Source organism: Lingula anatina, chromosome 2, assembly GCF_051362555.1.
Source record: "Lingula anatina isolate TDL-2025a chromosome 2, LinAna3.0, whole genome shotgun sequence".
Lineage (NCBI taxonomy): Eukaryota > Metazoa > Brachiopoda > Lingulata > Lingulida > Lingulidae > Lingula > Lingula anatina.
This window is the reverse complement of record NC_141768.1, coordinates 25,629,323-25,641,159: the sequence shown is the minus strand read 5'-3', so window position 1 is coordinate 25,641,159 and position 11,837 is coordinate 25,629,323. Positions and strand designations below refer to the sequence as shown.

The following is an 11,837-nucleotide window of genomic DNA, read 5'->3' as shown; positions in this document are numbered from 1 at the left end:
TATCCTAAGGGTTTGACCTTGATCATTTGGCCTTGACTCCTGAGAGGTCAGTGAATGGTGCAAATAAGGTTGCTGGACGCACGCAACAACAAAAACGTCACGTTTCAACGGAGTCACGTTGGATGATCAGAACAAAAATCTGAGCATATTTAAAGGCGTGAAACCTCCAACACCCAGACGCTAACGAGGCAGCATCATGAGTAGAATATCCACCCTCATATCTGTGAAATTGCTGGCTGAGAAAATCGCTTCTAATCAGTCCAACGTACGCGTTTTGGATTGTTCTTGGCACCTTCCATCAAGCAAAAGAGTTGCGAGTAATGAATATTTGCAGCAGCACATACCAGGAGCACTGTTCTTTGACATAGATGAATGTTGCAGTCACGAGACAGACTTGCCTCACATGCTTCCTTCCGCAAAACAGTTTGAAGATTATGTTGGAAATTTGGGTATAAACAATAACACACACGTTATTGTTTATGACACGAACGAAAACTTCGGCATTTTCTCAGCTCAGCGATGTTGGTGGAATTTTAGAGTATTTGGACATTCTGCAATTTCCATTCTTGATGGTGGCTTATGTCAGTGGTCCAAGGAAGGGCATTCATTAACATCGGAAATCCCTAAAGTTGAACGACAGATTTTTAAAGCAATGTTCAATCCGTCACTGGTTTGGAGGTTTGAAGATGTCGAAAAGAACATACAGACGAAGCACCACCAGCTTGTGGATGCTCGAGCATCTGGTAGATTTCATGGCACAGCCCCTGAACCAAGAGCTGGTAAGGACACTGCATTAATATACTGGGTAGTGGCATGAAGTTCACTTCATATGTTAGCACTCTTACTTACATTCTCTGATATGTCCTTTTTTTGCTAACACAAATAGTATTTAGCACAAATGGTACGTAACAGAGATAGTAAATAAACAATGAAGGGGTGCTAATGTATGAATGTTTGACCAAACAGCAGCTAGGATTCTTGTCACAAGGCCACACATCTCATAAAACTTCATAAAACATTTCTTATAACTTCATATAACACCTCTGTAACTTCTGCCTTGATGCAAACTACATGATTTGTGTTTATTTTTCCAGACACCAAACCTGGCCATATACCTGGTTCTCTGAATATACCTTTCCATAATGTGATGAACAAAACAACCAAAACATGGAAATCTCCAGAGGAACTGAGGAAAATGTTTGCAGACTTTGAAGTAGATCTAGAGAAACCTGTGACTTTTTCGTGTGGTTCAGGTATATGTTGTTGATTTTCCCTTTTTATTTATTTATTTCTTTTGTGAAAACAACATTTCAAAATTGACTTTTGAATTAGCAGTTTGCGTGTCAGTTGACTTGATTTTGATTATGATAATAAGAGAAAGAAACAATTATTTTTTTGTAGACATAAAACTCAAGTCATGTGAAAAAGTTAACATTATTTATTTTATAGTTAAAAGTTGGATGGTACATGTACTAAAAGTAACTGAAACACATCATAAAATTATGTACTACTAACTAGAAACATGAAAGAAAACAGTTGTTAAAATGATGTCATTCAATTTCTTTCAAATAGTTCAAGGCAACTTAATTTATACAACAAAATTTGAGTGCGCATAAGAGAAAAAGACTTTGCATATCTAATGGTTCTGAGATTTGGGACGTTAAATTTAGAAAAAGAATTAAATTTCTAGGTGTTACTGCCTGTACCTTGGCTGTTGCTGCAAGTCTATGTGGCAAAGATGATGTTCAGATCTATGATGGCTCTTGGACAGAATGGTTCAGGAGAGCTAAACCAGAGCAAATGGAAGATGTACCTGATGAAATACCAGAGTGAAACTCATTCCTGACTTCCTTTATTTGGCATGAACAATCTGTGCCAAAACTTTTAACCTTTTGTCTGGCCCTTGAGACTGGAACAAAGCAGAAACAATGGCCATAAACTGAATTTAAATTTTTAAAATTTTAGCGACCCACACATCGATTTTATTGGCATTCAGTGAGGGGCATATACAAACATTGCAGACTGCATGAGAACTTTAAAAATGTTACTACATGTAGTATCTTGTGTTGTTTAATCACTTTGCTTTATAACTTATGAAAATATATTGCTTATTTAATGTTCTGTATGGAGAATTGTCACACTGTGATATTTTCACTTTTTGTGTTATATATTGTTACTATACAACCATTACAGCTGTTATGTTGTATATGAGTATGTAATTTGTACCTCGCCATTTCCAAGGTTGTTATTGAATAAAAATGTTACATGTACTAAACCAAATATATTGTAATAGTTTGCACTGTCATGAAATATTGCAATAAAATTGATTGTGTATCAGCTGCATGTTACAAACTTTGACATTTACAGCTTAACAAGCTAGGGATGTCAGATCAAGTTTTTTTTTTTTTATGTGAACAACAAAAAGTAATGACTGAGTGGTTTTAATTACCATAGTAACATCATCAGCATGCAATGGGACTGGCTCAGATTATTTCATTGCAGAAGAACTTAATATTTATTGAAATGCAGTCATAAACTTTTCAGCTTACTGGCCATTTGGACTAGCACTAACCTAAATTCCACTGGTCCAAATCGGGATTCTCAAGCCTGAATAAAAATATCAACTTGACATTTTCAACTGTATATTTTGCCCTATAGCAATAATATTAGTAATAACAAGACCTTGATTTTGCCAAACATTTGTTGTTGTTTTTTTTCCTTTTTAGAATCATGTAGTTGCATTTTTGAAAAATTAATTAAATCAAAAGCTTTTTTGAAAATTTATAGAGAAAATCTAATGGCCATGCTGGATCACTAAATTCACACATTCTGAAAAATATGCTGGTCCAAACAAAAGTTACCTGGCTGCGGGCGAAGGACCAGTGGTTATAATGCTGCAGACTGACACTGCCAGTGGAATATATGGCATATCGGGGAAAGTATTTTCTCATGTAGTCCATGTCATGACAAATAATTATTACTGTTTTGGACTTTGTTCACACTGTTTATTCTTGAAACTAGACATTTTTATCTTTCGGGTATTATTGATTTTAAAGAAATCTCATACTTTGTTGCAACAAAACCTCCATCGTATATGAAAACTGGTGAAATTTCATTTTCTAAAGAAGTTTCAATACCAGCACATTAAAAAGACATTTCAAAAACATTACTTAATTTTTTATTCAAATACATTTGCAAACATGAGCACTTATATATGTTTCTGCAATTAACAAATTATAAATAGAAAATATTCCATCTAGAGTTTAATGTTAACATTATTTACATGAATCTAAGATCTAATAAACGGCATATTAGATCTTAGCATGAATATACACAGGGGCGGATTTAGGCCGTCTTCTGGGTCTTCGGAAGACGGTCAGATTTTAAAGTTTACATTGACGGGTACCTAATTTTTTCTGTTGGAAGACGGTCAAAAATAGAGAATAGATCAATAAAGATAATTGGAAAGACTGTCAGAAAATATCTCTGGATCCGCATCTGATACATTACATATGACTTGTACTTGGACTCATTATTACATGTAAAATAGGTCCCAGCATAACACCAAAGCCACTTATGAGAGTGCTCTAAAGTGGCACTTGAATCAAATGCGTCGGAGGTATTGTACCCGAAACCGAGGCTAGGTCCATCCTTGCATGTACGCCGTCAGGATTTGGACTGTACACAAGTGAAGGGCGACGGTAAGCCCGGCGTCTTTGTTATGAGCTATAATTCAATTATTTTAATCTTTAAATTTTACATTTTAAGAGTAGAATATGTACTTAACGATAAACCTCAAGTAGGAGTTTTATGCGGGGAAATACACGTTAAATTTATGACTTCTACATACCTGTACCCCTCCAAAACCAGTGGCACCACCACTCATTGTCCACTGAACCAGACTTAACAGACTAATGCTGCTCTAGTAGAATTATGTGTATGAATAGTTTCACATACACATACATATGCAGTCTTGTCTTTTTTTGCAGACCCCATACCGTACTTCTTAAAATATGTCTGACAGATGGAGATTGTTTGAAGAAGATTTCCATTTTGAGGTCGTTGCTGAGCAGGAGGCCCTCAATTACAGAAGTTTTGAAAAATCAACTCCACTACTAAATTGCTCAGGAAGAGGGAAAAGAAAATGTAAACTAAGACTTCAAGATATGAGGCTGCCAGATGCCCTGAAAGTGGAGCTACTCCAGCAGCAACAGGTATAGTACATAATATATCTTTATGATGGTAGGGATACTAGTAACAGTTTAGTCTAATTACCTTAGATTATAGGTCATTGGAATTTAAAATAGAAATTTGATATGTGGTACAGTTCAAGAATGCCATTATCACACTGTTGTGTTGAGGATGAGAATGGTTAATGGATCTTAAAACTACAGAAAACAACTTCAGAATACCACACTTGTCTACTATATTGCAAAAAAAAAAAAAATTGGGTGTAATATTTCAAAAAGATTTTACTGTAAATTAAATTGCCATATGTATGCCATAGCTAACATTTTATACTGTATGCCGTATTTTAATGTTAGATGGATTGTACTCAAATTTTTCTCTTACACTTAAAGAATGTGTATTTCTTTCTAAGGAAAAATGTTTATTTTAAATTTTCCATATTTTGCTGTTTATATTTTTCAGTATTAAGAAAAGAAAAAATAGATGCACAAAAATTATGATTTTATTGAAAAAAGTGTGTCTATTGAAATCTTCATAGTCATTGGTTATTTATCAACATGTTGCTAAACAGAGTTTTGCCATCATTTTATATGCATGAGAAAAGATATACTGCAATGCTTTTTGTTTTAATTTTAGGCTCTATTGCCCAAAGTGGGAAAGGGAAGAGCACGGTTACTGACAGACAAAAGACAAAACACTGACCACAAACCAGGAAAACTAGGGGTAAATATCAATTGCATGAGTTGTCCATAAAAGGTGGTACACATGTACATTGTATCACTGGAATGAAAAAACTAAGTCTAGGAATATCTGTTATATATTTTTATACATATTTTTGAGTTGGCAATAAAATTAAAAAGTATGGTCTAAATAATGAGAATCATATCTGAGAAAGCCTAAATGAAGCTGTCTGCACTTCGAGACTAAAACACATGCAAAAACCTGTTGTTTCACTGCAGTTGCTAGTCTGCCATTATTTCTGTCTCCATTTTCTTGCAAAATCTCACTTGATTTTTTTTTTTTAATACTTAGTTGTGAGATTTTGGGCCATCTTGTATGATCTCCATTGTGGGTGCTTTACAACTTCACTCCAGCAGTGGTCTTCACACCAAAGTTCTATGATTGTACATAAAAGTTTTGAAGATATGTGCTTTAAATGTGATAGATGTTACTTCTATTTTATAGTTCTGCTGTGTGGTGTGAATCATTCACTTCATTTAGTGGATTTTCAAAATATTTAAGTGTATAACTGTTTTCTTTTCAAATATATTTCAGTTCCCTAAAGACAAATCATCTACCTCTCCTGCAAGTGGTTCTGAAAACTTATTGGAATTATCAAAATGCAGCACTAGTCTTCAAAATTCCAGTTTGCCTTCTTCAATTTTATTAGAACCTTTTGAATCTTCTTATCAAGGATTTGGTCATGTGAAAAAAAGGGACACTGATCCAAAATTCACTGAAGAAGACTTTCCAAAGCTTGCAAATGCCCAGAAACCACCTAGTGATACAAAAGTCACTTCGACTAAAAGCAAAATTAGACATAAAGCAAAGAAAAAACATGTAAAGAATGCTGAAGCAAATTTTTCTGAAAATACAGAGGATACTGATTTTTCCATAAAAGGAGACCATGTGTGCAGAATAGAAGGATTGCCTCAAAAACTGTGCATAAAAGAATTAAGAGAATTTTTAATAAATTATGGACAAGTTGTTGAAGTGAAATTGTGTGAAAGGGAAAAGGACAGTGTTGCATTAGTAAAGTAAGTTGCTAGATAAAATTCTGATGAAGTGATCAACTTACAAAAAAGGACATCAAAGTTTTTTCTAAGCCCAGAACTTGCCTTAAGCAAACACAGCACTGAATTAACAGTGTGTTATTATTTCTTTTTCGTAAACGTGCCTTTCATTTTAATATACTGATTTTCTTTGGTAATTTTTCACTTGTTTATTAAAAGAAACTTGAAGATACTTGAAGCTGATGGAGATTTCAAGCATTGTCTTGTAAAGATTTGTCCTAATTTTGAATCCCTGTATTATTTAAGAGCAACTACCAACTGTTGCTCCTCTTGACAGATGAATAAACACTGATAAAGAAAACATATGACTTCCACTTTTTCAGACTCGGCACTGCAGAATCTGCAGAATGGTTGGTGGACTGCTTGGATGGATCAGATGCTGTTTTTAATGGTATGGTGGGGGAGGTCTACAGCAATTTCAGCATTCCAAATGACTCCATCCTTTTAACACAGTGCCAAACTTACCAGCACATTGCTATAAAGTTACATATGAAGCGAGTGTAGATTCCCTGTAATGCATTTAAATCACTACTTTCCAGTTTATTTGGCGTGAATAAATCTCACATGCTAAAGGATAAACCAAATTAATCACTCAGCCAAAAAAAAATTGAAAACGTCACTTTCTCTTTATTTCTGTTCACAAGCTCTACTTACTTATCTGTTCCTCCTTTTCATAAAAGTCCACCAAATGATGTAGCAATGTATGGACATTACTGCTGCATACACAGTAACATAATTTCTCAAATGAGTGTTGGCAAAAGCAAACCAGGTTATATATACCACAGAAAGAAAGCACCAAATATCTGTGCAAATAATGTTTTTTCAGGAAATATGAAAGTATAACTTTTGTTGTTTTTTTTTTTTTTTAAGTTATACTATTGGAAACTATATGGTGGCATTTGGTTAGGTTTAATATCAATGATTTTACATGTCAACTAGCTTCAACTGCACCCTTAATGTTACTGTCCTTTTCTGGACATTATTTTCACAATTTCTAAGAGGTATGCAGTCATTTACCTTCACAAATTTGTTTGAGACATTTGAGAAGTGTGAAACTTGTTTTGAATGGGATTCTTATTACAAATCAATGGATAGACATTGTGGTACAATGTTAGTGTGCATACAAATGAATTACCTAGCCTGGATATATTTAAGTACAATTGATTTGCTGAAATAAAACAACCTCAAGCAAATGTGCATATGAGATATTGAAAAAAAAAATGTTCTTAATGAATCTTATTCTCATCATATTTTGAGAGAATATTTAGCTTTAGAAATAATATAGATTTCTTCTACGCTGAAATATTTAGATTTCTTCTACACTGAATTTGAATACACGTTTAAATTTGGGTTTATTATTATCAGTGATAAAAGACATTTTATTTGTTTTCACAGATTCTGAACAACCAGTTAAGTGCTCCAAGTTATCTTGAGAGAGTTTGAGAGGCCTTCCCAAAGCAAGGACACCAAGGAATTTTCTTCAACAAGCCTTAGTATCTTTGTACGCTTCCTTCCGACTGTCATCTTGTTTTTTAACAAAATCGTAATAGCTCTCATTCAGCCATGAAGTATTTTAAAGAATTGATATCATTTATGCAGTCTTTTTAAAAGTGATTTGAATGTCTTTTTTAAGTGGTGAATATATTAAAAAAAATGATGTTTATTTGCATATATATATATGCTAAAATGTTTATATACATTTATACAAAATGACTTTTTATTCATTTATTTGAACATGGTGCAATTTTATCAACAAATAATGTTTGTGGATACTACAAGCAAAATGTAAATGGTCAAGTGAATGTAAACGCTACTCATTTCTTTTGTACAACTTTTTTATGGATCTGTGGCAGTATTTTTGAAAATGAGTTTTTTTTTTTAATTTCTCCAGTTTTGCTCATGGTTCACTAGCTGATTTTAATGGTTTATCACTGAGTTGTAATTTATAAATCCTGCTGTATATCTTCATTTTGGTTTACTCAATAAAAGACAAACGAAGACCAAACCAGCATTCGTTTTCTAAATGCCAATCCAACTTGATAGCATCGTCTATTTTCTTTGGTTATCAAAATAACTTGTTGACGTTTTTTTCACACATGCCAATTAGTTAAACTTGAATATTGATACAATATTTTTGTATAATTGGTCTATATTTAATGTGTAGGAACTTGAGTCGGTGTTTAAAGCAGAAGTGTAATTAATGAGAAGTATGAATGAGAATTTTTTTTTCACGCTTTAGCATTTACGCTTCAGCATAATATGTTCTGCCATTTCTTGTTACACCGGAACTTCAAAAGTAAAACTTGGCTGAAGACATACGCGCAAAAAATGTACACATTGTGGTTGTTGCGCTGATGTCTTGTCACATCAACCACAAAACAGTCGCTGGGAATTAGTTGGATCAACACAGTGTAGTTTTGCGCAGTTAACTACCCGGTAAAGAAAATATAAAATTGTCCGAATGAATTTCATAACTTTGTAACAAAGTGAATAATTGTCGTTGGCACTTTTTTGTGCTAAAATGTGTCTCTCCACAAAACGTAATGTTGATTCACAACACGGTACAATTTTTCCCATAAACTGCACAGGTACAGTACAGAGAATGACAACAAAATAATAAAAATTAAACAAATTAACAACGCTCTGGACGGAAAAATCATGATGCAAAATCAGCGACCATATAACCTCATAACGATTTAATAAAATAATCATAGGCTTACATCAGAAATCAGATCATTATAAACTATAATACTCGTAGTTTAATTTAGTCGTCCTCAAGATGTAGGCCCTTGATATCAATCTCGCCTCACTGTCACTTATCGGGCATCATATCTTGGTACAATAAGACTTATGATTTTTTCCCCCTCGGTTGACCTCGTATCGTCATTTCGCAAGAATTGGCCAAATGTATTATCTTTTCATCGCCGGTACGACGTCATGTTGGTAAAGCCTATCGGAACAGGATCTATTTACAGTACACTGTATTTATTCTGCTTATACATAACGTCGCAATTCCAGTTCCTGTTTATGAGAAAAATTTTCATAACGGTCATTCTGATCTGCTCACTAAACACAACTTTTGCGAATCAATCAGACAAAACTGACGTGGTTATTTGTGTCTTCTGGGGCATATTGACCGAATACTCTTAACGCGCTCTGGTTCACACCACAGGCAAGGTGCAAAAACCGGGTCAGCGTCTTTTATGTGAGAAACTTAATTGTCCACCACCATCGCAAGTATTTCACAACCGCAAAGCACAAGGAGTATAGAATTGGCACGGAGTAACGCCCAGCGTAAAGAGGCAGTCACGAGCACTTTCCTTTGTTCTGCTTTTGTGTAAACGTTTACTTTTGGGAACCTTCGCGTTCGATCGATCCGCCGTAGAAAACAAACAGGATTAACTGGGACGGGCATGGGCATACTATAGCTGATTATTATTCGACGGCGGAGTTGAGAGGTAAGGCGCATCGCTCGTCATATAAAATGCCTATACAGTATAATGTTGTTGCTAAACGAGCATTAAATTCATCTGGTGTCTGATATTTTTATCGACGTCTTCCGTGCGACCCACTGACCAGAATTGATGGTCAGTGGTTGTAGAAAGCTAGGTACATGTACCCACGACACGCTCCTGGAAGCGTCATGCTATGTACACTCGCCCTTCAGTAAAGCTAACGGGTCACTGTGTTCCTTATTATACAGCTGCTCCATGCTGCTCTAAGGTCTACGGTATCATGCTTGGTGTCCTGGAAACGGTAGAAAGTGTGGTTTTCTGAATATTTACAAGATATACAGTGTGCACATGTGCAAATTTGCCACGGAGTTTATCGTGCTTACCTACTGCTATACACTATACGACTATATTGGTGAATAACAATTCGCTTGGGAATATTTAGAATTTACAATTGAAGATATTGGCTATTAGACATGATTAGATTTTAGAGGATTATTGATTGTCATTACGACCAATGTTGAACTGCCAGTGAAGCAAACCAATGATGTAAGATTTATATCTAACAATAAGCTGTAACCCATAAAAATGTGTAATATCATAAATGTAAGTCCATTGTGAATGTGCTTTAAAAGACACGAACGAGAGCAGTAATAAGCATTTCACTTAACAATTATCGTCGAGTACGTATCGCTTCATTGTTGGAAGTATGTCTCGAAGCTGTCTCGAAACTATCATGCTAAAAGACCTGAAAGAAACACGGGGTGAACGTGTCTGGCATTTTCAGTGCCAACTCAGTATTCAGCCTTGCGGCCTACAAAATAAGGAGTAACAAGATCTTCCCACCAGTTACCAAGACAACAGAGTCGTAGTGCACTAGTTTTTTACGGTCCATACTCTTTCTAAGTACATCCTGATATTTCCCTGGGTGGCGTTTCAAGATATTGAAAGCGTTTGTAGACTGTATGTATAGTCTAGGTTGAGGTCTAGGTTAGTGGAATGGTAAATTTCGGGAATTAATCAAGTTTGGACAGAATAATCAGACAGGATTCTGTCCGACACTCGGACCACTAACTGTGCTTGTTAGCCCTTAGATATCTCCTTCACTGCCTTCAGAGTGTGCAAGCAGAAGCCTTTTGTCTTCAGTTGCCCTTTCCTGAAGCCGAAATGAAACATATTTTATAACATGCCGAACCACCTTAGGGTTTAATGTTAAAGGGGCTATATGTAGGGTCAACCTGCTGGTATTGCAGTGGTGTTGTGAAGGGGTGAAGTTGATTGGCGATCTTTCCGGTTGTCGTTCAGGTAATTAGAAAGTATCACTCTCTAGATAATGTAATTCAGTTCTGAAAATTATAGTAATAAATAGTGTTGCGCTGTAGGCAAGGCGGATATTACAGAAAATTGATAGGAAACAATAGTTTCCGGCATGTACTGAAAGTTGGGTTTTCTAGCATTCGACTCCGTATACACTAGTCCGATTACTGAGTATCTAACCTGACAGGACCGACAGCAGTGGTAAACGTCATACTTGTAATAGCACGCATCGACAGTTGCATCGAGAATGTCATTATCCCACAACACACTTATAAAACGTTGCATAATATTGAGGTGGGGGCTTCAAGTATCTAATAATTCCTTTGTATACTGGCACCCTAATTTACAGAACACAGTTTGTATTATAAGGCAATGTTATTAAATCAGCCCATAAAGTTGAGTGTTTTTGTTATGTTCACCGTAATGTTGACAACGACTATTACCATGTCTAATGGATTTGATTTTTATGTTAATACAAGTACAATGCTCTCTCTCTCTCTCTCTCTCTCTCTCTCACCCACACACACACACACACACACACACCTGCAACACACTTGGATTTAATACGATGACCAAGAAATCAGCTCGAGACTAAATAGATAAGGAAAATCAACGAAACAAGAAAACTTCTGCTCAGGATTTTTACCACATATTTGTCAGAAAAATGCTATTAGTGTCCAGCATAACTTCATCATAAAAAGTGACGCTATGGACACAGTGTAAACATACTAAAGAGACAAGCGTAGAAGTCTTGTGCAATATAGGACAGCAAGAGAAGTAGGGTCATTTTTTATTTAAGGTGACAGAATTTACCACTCCCCCTTTTTGATATCCGGGATCGTTTGCGGTGGAATAATTTTTCTCAGGTATGTTGGTGCCCTTAATGATTAATGATGTGAAAAACGCAACAATAATTCCCGATAGTTCCGTATATGTATTTTTAGATGGTTTTAGTGTGAAAATGATGTCATTTTATCTGATTCATTCACAGATATATAAAATAGATATTGGTTGTCACATTTTTGTCTCACTTATGTGACTCGACAGTGCACAGAATATACATTTTACTATTTTGATAAAACGGATG

The 11,837-nt window shown here is 35.2% G+C and overlaps 3 protein-coding genes and 1 long non-coding RNA gene across 18 annotated transcripts in view; 3 read left to right on the top strand and 1 right to left on the bottom strand.

Moving 5' to 3' along the window:
• Positions 1–22: 22 nt before the first annotated feature.
• LOC106181191 (thiosulfate sulfurtransferase-like) lies at positions 23–2,343 on the top strand. Its single transcript, XM_013565506.2, has 3 exons — positions 23–779; positions 1,095–1,253; positions 1,691–2,343. The coding sequence occupies exons 1-3, from the start codon at positions 197–199 to the stop codon at positions 1,831–1,833; spliced, it is 885 nt and encodes a 294-aa protein (XP_013420960.2). The 5' UTR covers positions 23–196; the 3' UTR covers positions 1,834–2,343.
• A 1,198-nt stretch (positions 2,344–3,541) lies between these two features.
• LOC106181192 (uncharacterized) lies at positions 3,542–7,986 on the top strand. Its single transcript, XM_013565507.2, has 6 exons — positions 3,542–3,701; positions 3,990–4,214; positions 4,825–4,911; positions 5,464–5,945; positions 6,305–6,372; positions 7,377–7,986. The coding sequence occupies exons 2-6, from the start codon at positions 4,014–4,016 to the stop codon at positions 7,412–7,414; spliced, it is 876 nt and encodes a 291-aa protein (XP_013420961.2). The 5' UTR covers positions 3,542–3,701; positions 3,990–4,013; the 3' UTR covers positions 7,415–7,986.
• On the bottom strand, positions 7,799–10,728 carry LOC147763498 (uncharacterized). Its single transcript, XR_015333100.1, has 2 exons — positions 10,105–10,728; positions 7,799–9,728 (listed from the first exon to the last, which is right to left on the bottom strand). It is a non-coding gene; the product is annotated as an uncharacterized LOC147763498 (long non-coding RNA).
• Positions 8,954–11,837, top strand: part of LOC106181188 (uncharacterized) — an 82,465-nt gene continuing 79,581 nt past the window's right edge. For 14 of the 15 annotated variants that reach the window (XM_087006018.1, XM_087006026.1, XM_087006024.1 and 11 more), the window contains exon 1: positions 8,955–9,439. The gene's annotated coding sequence lies outside the window, so the exon portion shown is untranslated. Of the gene's footprint in view, positions 9,440–11,837 lie in introns of all 15 variants that reach the window. The other variant, XM_087006011.1, reaches the window with a different exon arrangement.

Bases quoted from the DNA above. Each gene is read 5' to 3' on its own strand.
- LOC106181191 (XM_013565506.2), top strand. From the start codon at position 197: ATGAGTAGAATATCCACCCTCATATCTGTGAAATTGCTGGCTGAGAAA. The intron at 780-1,094 runs GTAAGGACACTG...TTATTTTTCCAG, and splicing joins AGCCCCTGAACCAAGAGCTG to ACACCAAACCTGGCCATATA. The intron at 1,254-1,690 runs GTATATGTTGTT...TTAAATTTCTAG, and splicing joins GACTTTTTCGTGTGGTTCAG to GTGTTACTGCCTGTACCTTG.
- LOC106181192 (XM_013565507.2), top strand. From the start codon at position 4,014: ATGTCTGACAGATGGAGATTGTTTGAAGAAGATTTCCATTTTGAGGTC. The intron at 4,912-5,463 runs GTAAATATCAAT...AATATATTTCAG, and splicing joins ACAAACCAGGAAAACTAGGG to TTCCCTAAAGACAAATCATC. The intron at 6,373-7,376 runs GTATGGTGGGGG...TTGTTTTCACAG, and splicing joins ATCAGATGCTGTTTTTAATG to ATTCTGAACAACCAGTTAAG.